Source organism: Bubalus kerabau, chromosome 10 (assembly GCF_029407905.1).
Source record: "Bubalus kerabau isolate K-KA32 ecotype Philippines breed swamp buffalo chromosome 10, PCC_UOA_SB_1v2, whole genome shotgun sequence".
NCBI classification, from domain to species: Eukaryota; Metazoa; Chordata; class Mammalia; order Artiodactyla; family Bovidae; genus Bubalus; species Bubalus kerabau.
The window spans coordinates 81,867,226-81,883,311 of NC_073633.1; the positions used below are offsets into that span (position 1 = coordinate 81,867,226).

General features: G+C 51.1%; 1 protein-coding gene across 3 annotated transcripts in view; it reads right to left on the reverse strand.

Annotated features, from left to right (window-relative positions):
• The window catches only part of SPTB (spectrin beta, erythrocytic), a 138,822-nt gene that overhangs the window by 34,478 nt on the left and 88,258 nt on the right, over positions 1 to 16,086 (reverse strand). For all 3 annotated transcript variants that reach the window (XM_055538352.1, XM_055538350.1, XM_055538353.1), the window contains exons 10-19: positions 14,711 to 14,828; positions 13,481 to 13,639; positions 12,183 to 12,485; positions 11,009 to 11,159; positions 9,575 to 10,445; positions 8,416 to 8,553; positions 2,407 to 3,163; positions 1,581 to 1,783; positions 1,393 to 1,483; positions 17 to 163 (exon numbers count right to left, since the gene is read on the reverse strand). In XM_055538352.1, the coding sequence (XP_055394327.1) occupies positions 17 to 163; positions 1,393 to 1,483; positions 1,581 to 1,783; positions 2,407 to 3,163; positions 8,416 to 8,553; positions 9,575 to 10,445; positions 11,009 to 11,159; positions 12,183 to 12,485; positions 13,481 to 13,639; positions 14,711 to 14,828 (2,938 nt within the window). The remainder of the gene's footprint in view (positions 1 to 16; positions 164 to 1,392; positions 1,484 to 1,580; positions 1,784 to 2,406; positions 3,164 to 8,415; positions 8,554 to 9,574; positions 10,446 to 11,008; positions 11,160 to 12,182; positions 12,486 to 13,480; positions 13,640 to 14,710; positions 14,829 to 16,086) is intronic.

The following is a 16,086-nucleotide window of genomic DNA, read 5'->3' on the forward strand; positions in this document are numbered from 1 at the left end:
AACTTGCTCTGCTCACCGCGTCAATGTTCTCCAGCCACCCCTGGTGGGAAGCCAGCTCTGCCATGAATGCCTGGTGCTTTAGCCATTTGTTATGAAGGTTTCGAGCTTCATCATAGGAGACATCCTGAGATGTTAGCAGCTTGTCATTGATCCAGAGAGTGAGCTGTGGGCAGAAAGAATGGGATCCATGGTCCCTGAGTGTCCCTCTTTGGCCAGGGGCTCATGGATGAACCTGCTGCCCACCTCTGGCTGCAGAAGAAGAAGGCCAAGGGGAGGAAGTATGAACACAACAGAGTACTCCCCTCTGACTCAGGATCCCTAACTCCCAGGACAGGAGACTTAACCTGCGTAGTCTCAGGGCTGAAACACAGGCTCCACCATGTCTTCCCCTCTAGGACACGTGCAGTACGACACCAGGATATTCACACTTCTCTCCACATTTCCAGGACCGAGGACAGGGCCTGGCCTATAACAGTAGCTCAACATGATTTTACTGAATGGTGGGTTAAACCCACCCTTTGGCAGTAGGGTGAAAAAAATGTTATCTGAGGACAAAGCCAAGGGCAGATCCTATAATAACAGTGAAGGAAGAACTTTTGAGTCTCTCATGTTTCCAAGATGTCCTGGCATTACACCAAGCTTGGCTTGTACCAAGGGCAGAGGTGGGTGAGTACAAAGTCATTTGAGTTGAGAGCAAAGGGGTATGAGGATGGAAGCAACAAAAATGTCAGGGGAAGCCCCATTCCACTTGGAAGCACTGTTCATGGAGAGACCTAGGAGTGCAGGGTAAAGATTTTCCTGGACAGCTCACCCCAGGCTGAGTGAGGAACTTCTGAGTCAGCAGTTCTCCAACCGAAAAGCTTGTTGAGAATGCTGCTCTCTATCTTACCCCCTAAGTTCTGATTCATCTGGGCCCAACTGGGGCCCAGAAGTCTGAGTTTAACTAGAGCCAGGACCAGCTCCATAATTTGCAGGGCCTGGTGTAAAATGGAAATATTCAAAGTCATTAAGAATTGCAAGCCAGCAACAGCAGAGTATTAAACCAAACAGGAGGCCCTTGTACATACCGGGCCCTGTATGAATGCAAAGGTCACATGACTTTCAGGCCAACCCTGACCAGAGCCCTAGGTGATTCTAATACAGATAGTCCTCGGGGCACTTTTTGAGAAATCTTGCCCCAGACTTGACAAATTAAAAGATATCTTTACAGATTTGAAAAAAAAAAAATCGTGAAACCAGATTCTAGAAGATGAAGGACTTAAGCCATTATGAGCCCAGAGCTCTCTGCTTGTGGAATCCAGACTCCTGAGTTAGAAAGGACTTCCCACCTCCAGGGCACCATGCTTCTAGAGGGAATCTCCTGCAAAGTGGCCAGCCTGGCTGGAGCCTTACCTCCTGGCAGTTCTGCAGGAAGTTCTGGAGCTCCAGGTTGTCTTTCAGAAGGTCCGAGGCCTCTTGGGCCTTCTCGTTGTTCTTCCTGTGCCTGCAAGGAAAGCCGGAACCACAAGTCACGAGGGTGCTGTGTACTGCACCACTACCCTACCTGGCTCCGGCCCCCTGACCCTCGGGGCAGAGAGTACCTGTCCTCAATCAGCTGCACCTTCTCCTTGATCTTGTCTGAGTAGAGGTTCCCCTCAGCTACCAGCTTGTTTCCAGAGTCCACAGGACTCAAAACCTTATCCCGGTTGTTCTCCATAGACACCAAGAAATCCTCAAACTTCCGGATCCCGGCCTCTGCAGCTTCTAGGGAGTCTGGGGGCTCCAAGTGAGCCAGGGTATATTCCTGTCGAAGCAAGTTTCCAGACAAGGCATGGAGGTGAGGAGGTGGAGGAGAGGGCCCTTGCCAGGCAGGAGCACCGTGTGCAGCCATGCAGGCTACAGCATGAATGGCACCCCCTGCAGTTGTGCAGGGAGGAAGGTCCCTGAGTCCTGTTTCCTGCCCGGGCCCAGGGCACCTGATGAGTAGGGTACCCAAACCAGATGGAAGGATAGCCATCCAGGGAAATATTCTTCTCTGAAGGCAAGAAGAGAAGGGGATAACAGAAGATGAGATTGTTGGATGGCATTGCTAACTCAATGCACATGAGTCTGAGCAAACTCCAGGAGATGGTGAAGGACAGGGAAGCCTCGTATGCTGCAGTCCATGGGGTCACAAAGAGTCAGACGTGACTGAGCGACTGAACAACAACAACAAGCCTTTAACTGGCCCAAGAATAAGACACAGTTTGGGACACGGGACTGGAAAGGGCACATGATAAGGAACAAAGAGGACTGTCCCCTGAACTAGAGAGAAACTAAGAAAAGCACAGTGTGATCCCTGAGCCCTGTAGCACGTCCGCAGGCTTATAACCTACAAATTCTCTCTTGCCTTGAGAGATGCCCCCAGCCCCCAGTGCCTCTCCCTACCTGGTTGCTGAGGATGGCCTCAGCCTGCTTGGCATCTTTCTGGAACTCCTGGAAGCCGAGGCACTGGGTGAGGGCCTGGCTGCGGCTCTCCCACATCCGGCTCAGGGCATCCCAGCCCTTTTCTAGGCCGTCTAGTCGCTGGCCCAGGAGCAGGTACTCTGGGTCCGTCTGGCCATGGGTCACCTTTTCCCCGGACACCCTGACTTTCTGGTAGCTCTCCTGGTGCCTGTCGATGTCGTCCTTGATGGCCATGTGCTGCTGCAGGAGCTGCTCGGCCTCCGGGAGGGACTCGGGCATGTCCTTGGAGGCCACATCCTTCTGGGTCGTGGATAGCCAGGCCTGGAAGGCATCCAGATCCTGCAGGAAGGCCTGCAGCTGGCTGGCTTCCCCCAGGGAGGCCTCCTGGCTCTTCAAGGCCTGCTTTAGGCCCTGCCACAGCTCCTCCACGTACGCCTGCCTCTGCTCAATGTCCTTCTTCAGCTCAGGGTGTGACGCCATCAACCTCTGTGACTCCCGCTCCAGGGTGCCCAGACGGGCCTGGATGGCAGCCACGTCACGCTCCAGCCCCGACAACTTGCGCTGGATGGCAATGACCCCCGCCAGGTCCCGACCCAGGTCCTTTGTGGACTCCACCACCTTCGTCTTGTCCATGATCCACTTGCCAGTCTCCTCGCAGTCCACGCAGTAGTTGTGGACCCGGAGGGCCGAGTCCACTTCCTCCCGCCGTTCGGACACCATGGTCTGGAAGTCCTGCCACCTGCCGAGGGAGACGGGAGTCAGCCTCTTCCTTCACCTTTCCCACAGGGTGTCCCTTCCAGATTTCCCACCAGAGTCTCCCCTGATAGAACCTGCACAGTGAAAAAAGAGTCATCTCTCCAACCAACTGTGATGCATCAGTGTATCCAATTTTACCCAAGACAACAGAACTGCCAGAGCTTTCCATTAGCAGGAGGTGAGCTGTGATGTTATTACAACCATCAATAAAGCAACATGATGCTCTGTATGTAAGCTCTATATGTAGTTGAAACTCAGGCAAACATACAAGTTCCCAGATTTTTTGAAATGCAAGCATATCTCGTTTTATTCAGCTTTGCTTTCCTGTACTTCACAGATACTATGGGCTTTTGTTTTTGTTTTCTTTTATGAATCGAGGATCTGTAGCAATCCTTTGTTGAAACATCTATTAGTGCCATTTTTGCAACATCTGCTCACTTCATGCCTATCATAGTTTGGTAATTACTGCAATATTTCAAACTCTCTCATTATTATACTCGTACGGTGCTCTGGGGCAGTGAACTTTGATGTTACTATTGCAAAAAGGTTATGACTCACTGAAGGCTCAGAGGATGGGCATTTTTTTTAGCGATAAAGTATTTTAAAATTAATGTTTGTACATTGTTTTCCTAGGCATAATGATGTTGCACACTTAGCAGCCTACAGTACTTTTTGTAAACAACTTTTATATGCACTGGGAACTCCCCAAATTTGTGTGTGACTCATTTTATTTTGATATTGATATCTTGATATTTGATTATTGGGCTGGTCTGCAACTGAACCCACATTATTTCTGAGGTATGCCTATACTGAAAATAATTGGAAACGCCCCATTATCAACATAAGAAAGCTTTATGACACAGGATCCCAGCTGCCCCAGAGGAACCACACAAATGTCTAAGACCATGTTCTAAGTGCCCAGGGCCTAAGGAAAGCCAGCATGGCTGTCAAAGAAAAGAATCGTAGTGAAGAGAAGGAAGAAGAAGAGGAAGGGGGAAGGAGAAGTTGGGATTGTAATGAAAACAGCTTAACCTTCATGTGCTGTGTGGAAGGAACCTGGGGAGTGTGCAAAAGATGGCCAGATGTCCTGCAACTGGTGTGCGGTCCACAGTAAGCCTCTTCTAAAGAGCCTCTCAGTAGCCTGGGCACACCACCAGGGACACCTCCCTGGACCTGGGTTTACTCATCCTGCATCACTGTGACCTGGAAGCACACGAGAGTGCACTGAACGTGCAGTCACTAACTGAGCTCATCTCTCTTGATTACCCACAACGTATAAGCATTATGAAGAGCTTTGGGAACATACGGTCATAGCTAGACTTTACTCTGGCTTTGGGCCTTAGGGAATAATAGTCATAGCCAGACTTTGCTCCATGGAGTGTATGAGTTAGAAAGAAAGTACGATAAACTCATCAAACAACAATAATATAAAAGTACGACGTACATAGCACACACCAGGCAGAAAGGACTAAGGGAGCTGTGAGGAGCAGGAGGGGTGGTAAGAGCAGGTCTCACAGTGGTCATCTGAGCTGTGCTTCAGTGAACACATCACCAGCAGTGAGCTATTTAAGGATGGGGCCCTGAGTCACTCATCTTTGAAGCCCAGGCACCTGGGGATGGAGGTAGAGGGAGGAGGCAGATGGACTGGGTAGAGTGCACTGTGGGCATTCCCAGGGTGACCTCAGTCTCGGGGTGGAAGACAGGTCTGCAAAGCAGTGGAAAGAGGGCTGGGAAGGATCGGGAGCTCCGAGAGAGAGAGGAGGACGAGCCCAGAGAAAGGATGGGAAATTCCAGGAAAGAGGGAAGAAGAGTCCAGAGGTAAGGCCCCTGACCTCTGGGGAGTTTTGTGCCTGTAACACGGATGCTGCTGAGGCTGGATGTTAAGGGAAAGGGGCTGGAGGTTCCCCTCAAGGTGGTCTGAAACTACTGTGAAAGGAAAGCGAGGTGCCCCCGGGCTGGGAGGCCTCCCAGCCCCGTCCAGAAGCCACAGGAGATCATCTGGCAGTGCCCCTAGGAAGGAGGCTCCATGGTGACTTTCCAGACTTTTCTTGGTTTGGCCTCACTGCAGCCACCAGGCAGGGGCCACACAGGGGACAGGGTGACGTTCGGGTCTCGTCTGCTTCCCAAACCCACCTTCCCCTCCCCGGCACCATCTCCAAAAGGGGGGACGTTGTTAGAGCTGCTCTAGGCAGCACTGGCCAGGCCATTCAGGAGTCCAGGTGTGGTCCTGGGCCCAAGATATTATAAGATAATATTGGTCAACCAGAATGTGTATGGTGGGCGGTAATCACATATTCGGTAAGTGCTTGAGTGACTCAGGTGTGCTGCTGCTAAGTCACTTCAGTCGTGTCCGACTCTGTGAGACCCTATAGACGGCAGCCCACTAGGCTCCTCTGTCCCTGGGATTCTCCAGGCAAGAACACTGGAGTGGGTTGCCATTGCCTTCTCCCAGGTGTGCTGAGCCTGGCACATTTCCGTTCTGTCCTCGGTCACGCACGGTGTCACATCACACAAGCATCACGTACGTGTCTTGTGCCACTGTTCTAGGCTCCGGGGGTAGAACCACGAATGAAGTAAAGTGCTCCCATTCAAATGGGCAGAGGCAAGTAAGTGCTTACTCCATCAAGTGGTGACAAGTACAATGGAGAAAAGTTAAGCACCAGTCCCTGGTGGTCCAGTGGTTGAGACTCTGCACTTGTAATGCAGGGGGCGCTACTTCAATACCAGGTTGGGAGACTAATATCTCACATGCTACGTGGTGTGACCAAAAACCCCCAAATAAACAGTTTTTAAAAATCCAATTTAAAGGGGAAAAAAAGGGGGACTTCCCTGGTGATCTAGTGATTGAGAATCTGCCTGCCAATGCAGGGGACATGGGCTCACTTTCTGGTCCAGGAAGATTGCACATGCTGCGGGGCATCTAAGCCCTTTTTCTGTAACTTCTAAGGCCTGTGAGTGGCAACTACTGAAGCCCACATGCCTAAAGCCTGGGGTCCACAAGAGAAGCCACAGCAATGAGAAGCCCGCACACTGCAGTTAGAGAGTAACCCCTGCTTGCTGCAACTAGAGAGTAGATCCCACTCACTGAAACTACAGAAAGCCTGCATGCAGCAATGAAGACCCAGCGCAGCCAAAAATAAACGAATAAACAATTTTTAAAAATCTTTAAAAGGAAGCAAGAAAATGGGATTGAGGCAGAGGAACTGGATGGGAAGGAGGAGATGATACTGTGAATGGGGTGGTCAGTGTAAACTGCACCAAGAAGAGGACACGTGACCTGAGGTCTGAGTAACGTGTGGGAGTGAGGATACCTGCGAAAAGAACATTCCCAACAGAGGGAGCCTCAGACAATAAAATCTTGGCACTCAGAGCTGTGGACGCTATATACGATGCTGTGGACACTATATAAGATACCGTGGGCATTGTATAAGATACTGTGGCCACTATAAGATACTGCTCTTTATTCACTTACAGTCTAGTAGAAAAGTTCTTAAAAGATGAAAGTAATTATAATAAAAGGTAGAGTGTGAAACTCTAAATCAGTCAAGGAAAGATACTTTTTCATCCTGGAAACTGTGAAGGAGAAAAACCTGTACTGGCCTGAAAATAAGCACAGTTTAGACCATATTGTTGGAGGAGGATGGACCCTGTAGAGAGAACGGCACCCACATGGAAGCAGGACCGTGGGAGCAGGTGAAGGAGGACAGTTGTCTTTAGAAACAGTCGAAGAGCTATCACGTGGAAGAAGAATTGGAGTAAGTTTCAATATCTCTAACAGGCAAAGCCAGAACCGATATATACAAATTTCAAGGAGGCAGATTTCCACTCACGATGAAAGCTGACTTTTTTTTTTTTTTTTTTAGTTCTACCAGTTTATTGCTACCAACCCGTGACCCTCCACCCTCGTGCACACATGCTCAGTCATGTAACCCCATGGACTGCAGCCAGCCAGGCTCCTCTGTCCATGGACTTTTCCAGGCAAGAATACTGGAGTGGGTTGCCATTTCCTTCTCCGAAAGCCAACTTTTTAACAAAAGGGACTGACCCCAAGTGGGGTGGGCTACATGGGAAGGAAGCGTTTGTGCAGGATGCGGGCTGCCTGGGAAATGTGGCTCGGGAAGCTTCCAATTCTCAGATGTAATGGAAACCCATCTTACCTTTTCAGGCCTCTAAGGATGGCAAGTACCTTGGTGTATTCCACTTAGGACAGTGCATGGATTAGGGGTCTGTAACAGCATTCTCTGACTATAGCTCCTCAAAGCAGCAGATTACTGGCTGACAAGTTCCTCCTGTCTGTCTCACATACGCGCGTGTGTGCGTGCACGCACGCACACACACACACGCATCACTGTTACCGCCAAGCCTAAAGAAGAACTGGAGGTATCCCCCTCCTTGGCATAAACCTCAGCTGGCAGAGGACCCTCCTGAACTACAGCCCCCTTCTTTGGATGCTGAGACAATCTGGTGGCTCCCAAGTATCAGGAGGTTACCCCTTGCCTCCTCTTAAGCACCCTGTGCTGCTCCTTTTCTTTACAGCCAAGTCTTCCCTAACCCCACCTCTCGGGTTGCCTCAGGCAGAGCAGGGCTCAGGCACAAGTGTGGGGTAATGGGTTGGGGCAGTGGTGAGGCAGTGAGCATGGAGCTGTGCATGTAAAGCCCAGGGCATTGAGCGGAACACAGGGGCATGTGCTGTCCTGGTGTGGCAATTACATCCTAAGCAGTCCCTCTCCAAAGGCTCCTTAGGGCCTGTTTTTCCTTCTGGCCATGACGTGTGCTCAAGGCTTCTTGCTAATTCTCCTCTTCATTCAAGCTAGTCTCATTATCAATGCCGCATTTTGGCATAAGCAGGAGCTTTCTTTTATGGACAGTACTTAAGAGCTCTCAGAAAACAATCTTCCCTGCCTAAGAACCTGCGGGGAAATGTGGCCTAAGAACCACATGGCCTGATTCTAACTGTGGAGGCACTCAGGGCATTCCTCCATTGCTCAGCACACACCCACTCCAGGCACAGCACTGCAGCTCTGTGAACACATCTCTCTCCCTGGGCTGGTCACCACCCAGGTCCCTCCTCCCTGAGGCTATAGCTCCAGGGTCAGAAGGAGACCATGGCAGATGGAGGCAGGAACTCTGAGGGTACAAACCTGGCACGCATAGCAGGCCTCCTGACTTCCGGGCCACACCCCACAGATGTGCCAGAAAAGAAGCCCCCATCTCCAAGCCCTCCCCACATCGCACCTGGTGTTCAGGCGGTCCTGGTACTTCTTCACTTCCGCACTGCGTGGGTGGTTACTCTCTACCAGGCTGTTGGCAGCAAGGTTCACGCCATCAATCTGAGTCATCAACGTCTTCATCTCCTGGTCCAGGATGTCAAACCTGATGTGGACAGAGAAAATGAGGATTGCTAAGGCAGCGGCGGCTTTTGCTTTCTGCCACGCTCTTGCTTTCTCCTTCCACCAGGTAAGAGGGGAGAAAGGAGAAAGGTGTGCTGACACTCCCTCTTTTCTGGTTCATGGGTCCAGTTTCATGGTTTAGCATTTCCTGGATGAGGCTAGGAGAGACTGGTTACTTATACAGGCCAGTGCCTCAACAGAGATGGAGGAAAAATGAGGTGTGGGCGGTGTTGATGGCCACAGAAAGCACCTGCCACACCTCCACTGGCCCAGCTGCTGCTCATGAACACGGTTCCACTGCTTCCACCTGAAGGTTACCTCCCCAATCAGGTGCTCTGTCCCTGGGGAGGAGAAGGGTGCGCTGCTGAGGCTGTGGGCATCCTGTGTTATGAAAGCTGACCCCTCTGATATAAGAGCCCAGGTCCCTCCAGCATCAGCATGGGACCACTGGGATGGGATCAAGGAGTGGCCTCTTTCTCTCAGCTCCTTGGATTCTGTACTCAGGATGCTGGGGACAAGCCTTGCCATGCTGGAGTGCTGATGGAACTCAAATACTGCAAATGAGAGTGGCCTTGGACTGACGGTTTACAAACTGGTCTCTGAGGCCCCTGAGGGTTCATGTGGTTTAGGGACTGCCACCAAAAGACAGAGCTTATGGGCTCTAGCCTCTCACCTCCCCCTTAATCATGTCCCCTCCACTTTCCTCTGTGTCACATATCAGGGGTTCCATATACAATTCATTTGAACAAAGGCTGTTGTCACTGAAAAGTCATTGAACACTTGGACTAGAAAGAGCCCCTTTGGGAAAGGCCCCGGGGTGGGGGAGGCGGGGGTGAAGTACCCAAAGCCACAGAGCCAGATGAGAACTCGTGACTCCTGGTGCCTGGCCTCTGGGACAAAGGGCATCCACAGCCTCTCAGAGAGGGCCTTGCTGATCTGCAGGCTGTTTGGGGACTAGAAGTGCAGACTGTAGCGGGTGGTGAGAGGGGAGGGCCAGCTCTGACCTGTGCTGCACGACCTCCAGGTCCTCCAGCGTGTCCGGGATCTCCATCTGGGCCAGCCACTTCCCCTTCTCGCCCATCCACAGCTCACAGGCGTCTGTCTCCCCAAACACCGTGTACAGGTCCAGGGCATCCTGCAGCCTCTGCTGCCGCATGTCCGCCTGGGCCACCACCTGCTGGTAGAGATCCCGGAGTGCCTGCAGCCGGTTGGTCACGTCTGGGGAATCCTGGAACCCTTGGGGGAAGGCCTGTGCCTGCTGTTCCAGGTGCTCCACCACTCCGCGGCTCTCCTCCAGCTCCTCCAGGAAGTCCTTGTGCTTTTTCCCCAGGGCCCGTGTGGCCCCTTCATCCTGCCCCACGTCTTCCCCTGAGAGCAGCCGGTGGGCATCCTGTAGCCAGGCCTTCAGATCATCTGCATCGCCCTGGAACTGGAAGAAGTTCTCAGTGTCCTGGAGGTTTTTCTTGCAAAAGGCAGCCAGGTCCTTCAGCTCGTTCCACTGGTCAGACACCTTCTTGATCCGGACCTCAATCTGCTCATGCCCAAACTGCTTGCGTGCCACCATGCCCTCAGCCTCCCGGAAGATCTGGTCCAGGTGGGCATCCAGCCCGCGCAGCTCATCCTCAAAGGCTTTGTGCTTACGCTGCAGGATGAGCACGCTGGTCAGGTCCTTGCCATAGTCCAGGGAGGAGTAAATCTGCTCCTTCTCCTTGATCCAGCTCTCGGCCTCATCCATCTCCCAGAAGAACTTACAGAGCCGCTTGGACTGCTCCAGCTGGGCCTTGCGCCCAGCTGCCGTGTTGCTCAGCTCCTCAAAGCACTGTTCCAGGTGGCTGACACGATCCCGGATGACCTGGGGGTCACAAGGCTGGTACCCTGGATGGCATGGGAAGAGGAAGGACAAAGGGGACAAGGGCTTCATCATCTCTGGGCAAGCTTCAGATCTAGAACCACACCACCTAGAACCTGCCATCTCACTGGGGCTTTGGGATTGGATGCAGGGGGTCTCAGTTGCTCAGAGGATAGGCTTTTAATTGGTTCTTTATAATGAGTTTCCACTAAAACTCCAGGAATAAGAGAGGTTAAAAGTTGGATCAGCTCTCAGCAGAAATGCAAAATGTGAAATTATTTTTAAAAAGACCCAGGCATTAATTTCTAGATGATTCTTCCGAGAGGCAGCAGGGGTCACCTATTTAAGACCTGAGCTAGCTGAAAGGATGAAAGACGAAGGATGCCTTCTTGGTGCTTACACACCTTTCTGATAATAGATGACTGAAGCAGTCACCTGCTCTCTGGAGAATTTTGCTCTCCCTCAAACTTCTTTCTGGTACCACGTGTTGGTGAAAGAGGCAGAATTCTACAGCTAGATTTATCCACCCTGGGGTGCTGGAGTGCTGGGCCAGAGGCCTCAACAGAAAAACCTCAACCCGCAGCCTTACCTGGCCCCTCAGTGAACTGCAGGGTGGCCGCGGTGATGGCCTTCACTTTGTCCCCTTGGATGGCAATGTCAGCCTCCATCAGCTTGTGTTTCTGTAGCAAGTCCTCGACCTCCAACAAGTGCTTCCCAAACTCAGCAGACAAGAGGTGAGCCTGGCGAAGAGGACAGACAGGGCAGAGGGAGTAAGGAGAGGTGAAGAGACCCACATGCTGGGAGAATAACCTTCCTAAGTGAGGGTCCATGACACTGGGGACCAGGATGTCAGATGCAGCTGGAAAATGCAGCTGCTCCATGGGAAAGAGGCTACAGAGCGGGAGTTCCCACTGGGGGTGCCCATCAGAATCATCCAGGGAGCATCTTTCAAGAGTTCAAGTCCTCTATTCAGTCTGCCCATGTGTGCCCCAGGGGTAGGACCTGGGTGTACGTATTTTAAGAAAGTTCCACGGGGGACTTTCCTCATGGTCCAGAGGTTAAGACTTCACCTTCCATGCAGGGGATATTGGTTTGTTCCCTGGTCGGGGAGCTAAGATCCTACGTGCCTCAGGACCAAAAAACCAGAACATAAAACTAAGCGACACTGCAACAAATTCAATACAGACTTTAAAAATGGCCTATATCTTCAGGATGGGGAACACATGTACACCCAAGGTGATTCATGTGAATGTATGGCAAAAACCACCACAATATTGTAAAGTAATTAGCCTCCAATTAAAATAAAAATAAAGAAAAAAAAAGATAAAAAAAATGGCCTATATCAGAGAAATCTTAAAAAAAAAAAAAGCCGCAGTCAGTCTGCTGTGAGTCTTCAGTTGAGAGCCGCTATGACAGCGGGAGAGGAGACTCAGACTTCCCAGTGGCCTGGATGCCAAGGTCTGGGTGCCAACTAGAGTCAGATCGTGATTACTCAGAGCCCGATTCTCCAGGCTCCTGAGGGAGGTCTGTCTTGTCCAGGGCCTGCAGGCCGGCACCTGTGTAACTATGAACCCCAGATTTCTTGATCACTGGGGATATAGCAGACTGGAGCAGAGCGAGCCAAGCTGTTGAGAGACAGATGCCATCAGACACTCTGCTGCCTTAGATGCTCTGCTCTGACTCGGCTGTGGGGCTGGGAGGCGCCTACAGAAGCACAGCTCGCTGAAGCCCCATGTGGAGGGGGCAGGGGTGCCCAGGCCCACCTTGATCCCGTCCATCCAGTCAATGCTGTGCAGCATGTCCTGGAAGAGCTTCTGCAGGTCCAGCGTCTTCTCCAGCCTCTGGCGCCGGGCCCGCAGCAGCTCCTGCAGGTAGTCCCACAGGCGCAGGATGTTGTCCTTGCGGGCCGTGATGCGCTTCTGGTCATGGTAGTTCTCCTGCTCCAGCTCCTGGGCCAAGTCCTCCAGGGCCCGCACCCGCTCCTCGTAGGCGGCCGTGTCTGTCTCGATGGCCTCGTGCTTCTTCTTGGCAGCCTCCACTGCAGCCAGGTCGTACCCGAAGTTATCCTGTCCCCCAGGGAGAAAAACAGGCAGTTTGGTTAGGGTCCCCTTGGTTGGTCCCCAAGCGCAGAGAAATGGCAGGTCTTTTAGGAGCAACTTCTGCAGGAGAAAGCCCTTCTGCCATCTTTTTCAGCCTACCTTATCAGAGACAAGTTCCAAAGACTAAATGTCTCATGAGAACCTTGGCAAAAAGCTCATGATTTTACTCACTGGGCCATCCGTGTGATGACTATCACTAACAGAGCTCTTTCCCACCTGCTGGCACTCACCACCTTGCCTGGAGAGGACCTGTTCTGGGCAGGAAGGGGCTTCTTACTGGAAACCCTGCAGCTGCACACAGAGGGCTTGCCCTGTGCTCTCTGGGGCGCCTGCACACTCTCCAGTTCTTTCAGAGTGCTTGCTTTCCCCTTCTAGATGGAATTTAATTTGATGCCAAGATCTAGGTGGGAAGGGACAGATGTTCTCATGGAGAATCAGTCCTGGGGTCAGTTTTTAGCTAGGGAATGTGACATAGTCCTGAAGGCCAGAGTCCAAGGGGCATGTCTGACACCCACAAAGTACACAGCTTCCATCGCATCCCCAGAGGACCCCTGAAATGTTGACTTGAACTCTGGCTCTGGGTGATGCTCCTGGCTCATGGGGGATAACTTTTGGGGCCATTTTTGTATTGTGTGGCTCTTGCCTAAAGTGAGACTTAATAGGGAATTCCCTGGAGGTCCAGTGGATAAGACTCCACGCTTCTAATGCAGGGGGTCCAGGTGCGATCCCTGGAGGGGAACTAAGATCCCACATGCTGAAACTAAGCCCGTGCACTGCAATGAAGACCCAGTGCAGCCAAAAAATAAATAATTAAAAAGTGAGACTTAGTCGATCTGGGAGAGTTCCTTTTCGGATGTCAATCCTGACCCACCCAATCACAGGGAGCAGGGCTGCAAGGCCTGTGGAGAGGCTTATCCCACTCTGCCCGCCCCACCATCTGCACCCCAAGTGCACCCCGCTACCTGGGCCACGAGGCGCTGGTTTTCGTTGAGCCACGTCTCTCTCATGGCAGCTTTTCTGTCAAAGCGCCGGGCCAGCTGCTCCAGCTTCTCCTGCCTGATGAGCTCATCCCTCAGGGCCAGCTCCCGCCGGTACTCAGCTTCCTCCAAGCTTTCCCAGGCCTGTGCGGGGGTGCAGATGAGAGCTCTTGGGATTTGGGGGTCCCATCTCGACTCTTTCACCAGTACTGAGTGATTTGAGGAATCTAGACAGAACCTAGCCTTCCGGTTTTCCTGTTTAAGCCAACTGAAGATTCAGGGAGCACTGATCATGACCTCCCAGTCCGCTCTTCCCCTAAACTGGCCTTCCCGTAAGTCGGTGTTGATTTCATATAGTGTTATTGCCTCTGTGGGTGCTCAGTAAATTCCTATTGAGTAAATGGCCACCCCCATTCCACTGGAATTTCCAGGTGGTGGTAGGCCTCCAAATCTCCAAAGTGTCACAAGGCATTCACCTTCATTAAAAATAGTTGATATTCCCTAAAAGCTCTCCAGGTTCTATAGAGAATAGGCTATAAACTGGACTCTGGGCATCTGAAGAGGGGACTGCACAGGTGGACAGTGGGTATAGCCTGACCTCTCAGTGCCAGGCTTGGATAGTACCCTCAACAGCCAGCTGGTCATTATTAACAGCACAGAGAGTGGCTTGGCTTAACCCTGCCCAGGAACTATTCCCTACGCCCGCATTAGGAGAAGCTCAGTTAACCCACTGGCAAGCCTGCTGAATCCCTATTCTCATGGCATTTGAGCTGGAACTGTGTAGCAACTGCCTGTTTTTATTTTTTTTTAATTGAAGTATAGTTGACTCACAGTATCGTATTAGTTTCAGAGGTATAGCATAGTGATTCAATATTTTTATAGATTATACTCCATATAAAGTTACCACAAAATATGGGCTATATTCCTTATACTGTACATTAAATCCTTGTATCTTATTTATTTGATAGGTAGCAGTTTGTACCTCTTCATCCCTGTCTCCTATCTTGCCCCTCTCCCCACCCCTGAATGGAAGGATGGTGGGCAGAGTCTGACCTCTCAGAGCTAGGCTCAGACAGCACCCTCAATAGCCAGCTGTGTCATTAACAATAGCACAGAGAGTGGCTTGACTTAACGCTTTCCAGGGACCATTCCCTGTGCTTCTATCAGGAGCTGAATCAACCCACTAGCAACGTGAAAGGGAAAACGCTGCTGTACCCGGTTGATGTCGGACACCAGTTTCCCATCGTGGGGCGTGTACACTTTCTGATTGTTGGCTCTCATCCGGGACTGGATGGTAAAAAGTAGGACTTCCAGATTCCCCTTCTCCTGAAACCTGTGGAAAAAACAGAGGTTGGGTGATAAGTGTTGAGACTCCCACAGCCAATGTTTCTTTCTTAAGTAAACATGGAACCCTGGCATCTTGGAGCTTGGATAGCAAAGCATATTTCTCTTTAAAAAGTAAAAAGAAACCCAACATTGTAAATCAACTATACTTCAGTAAAATTTTTAAAAAGTAAAAAAGGATAGAGGATCTATATGTTTTACCTGTTACAACATTAGTCTATCATACTCACCACCTGAGACCTAATAGGGGTTGAGTCTTTGCAACATAAATCAAAGAAAACACAACTACTTCAGTGTTTGCTTATCATTTGTTTCCATGGGGGAATGGCTAAGTGTTCTGGAAATTCCTGTAGGTATCAAGTTTTACCAATCAATACAAAGAAATTCTTCCCTGTTCTACAAATGCTAAAGGCTCCCCACTAGCTCTTTACTCAGTTTTTTATGGAGTGAGTCAATAAGCCTTTGAAGCAGCATTATCCATGTAAGAACATATTGCACAGAAAGCAACTTTCACCTGAGTACTAATGAGTTGGCTGTCCTGACAACTGTCCAAAAGTCCAGATGCTTCTGAAGGGGGCGGAAAGGCTGGGCTCGGGGAGGATCTCAGGGGGAGGGGATGATGGCAGCAGGATGGATGTCTAGAACCCAATGTCCAGATGAGCTCCAGGTAACTGAGTATTTTCCCATTTCTGCACGTGGCCAAGTATCTGCCCACTTTTCCCTCCTCCGTGTGGCAGCCGCAGATCAGCTGGTAAGCAAGGTTCCCAGGCAGCCCGAGGCCAGCCCATATACCTGCTGCTCATGGGCACGTCAAGGAGGCTGTGACCTTGAGCACTGTCTTATGCAGCCAAGAGCTACCACCCCTGTGTGCAGTGCCTGGTAGACTCACAGGAGGTATTACCTGGATTGGATTTAGGACTTTAAACATGGTTAGTGTCAGGCCAGAAATCAGATATTCATTTATAGTACATTCTAGACTTTGCGTCTGGCCTTTCCCTGTTTGCGAGTCATGAATGAACGAGCAGGGGAGGAATAAAGCACAGGTACCACCGATGAGCTAGAAATCTGTTTCAGGGGAGCTGGACAAGCTGAAGGCAGGCGAGCTAGAATGCCGTGTATGTACGTGTGCGTGTGTGTGCACATGCGTGGCTGTATTTGCGTGTGCATATGTGCATGCAGGCCCTGCACACACTGCAGTGGAGCAGAGTCCCAAGAGGCAGGCTAAGTGCTCTGCTGATGGATGAGCA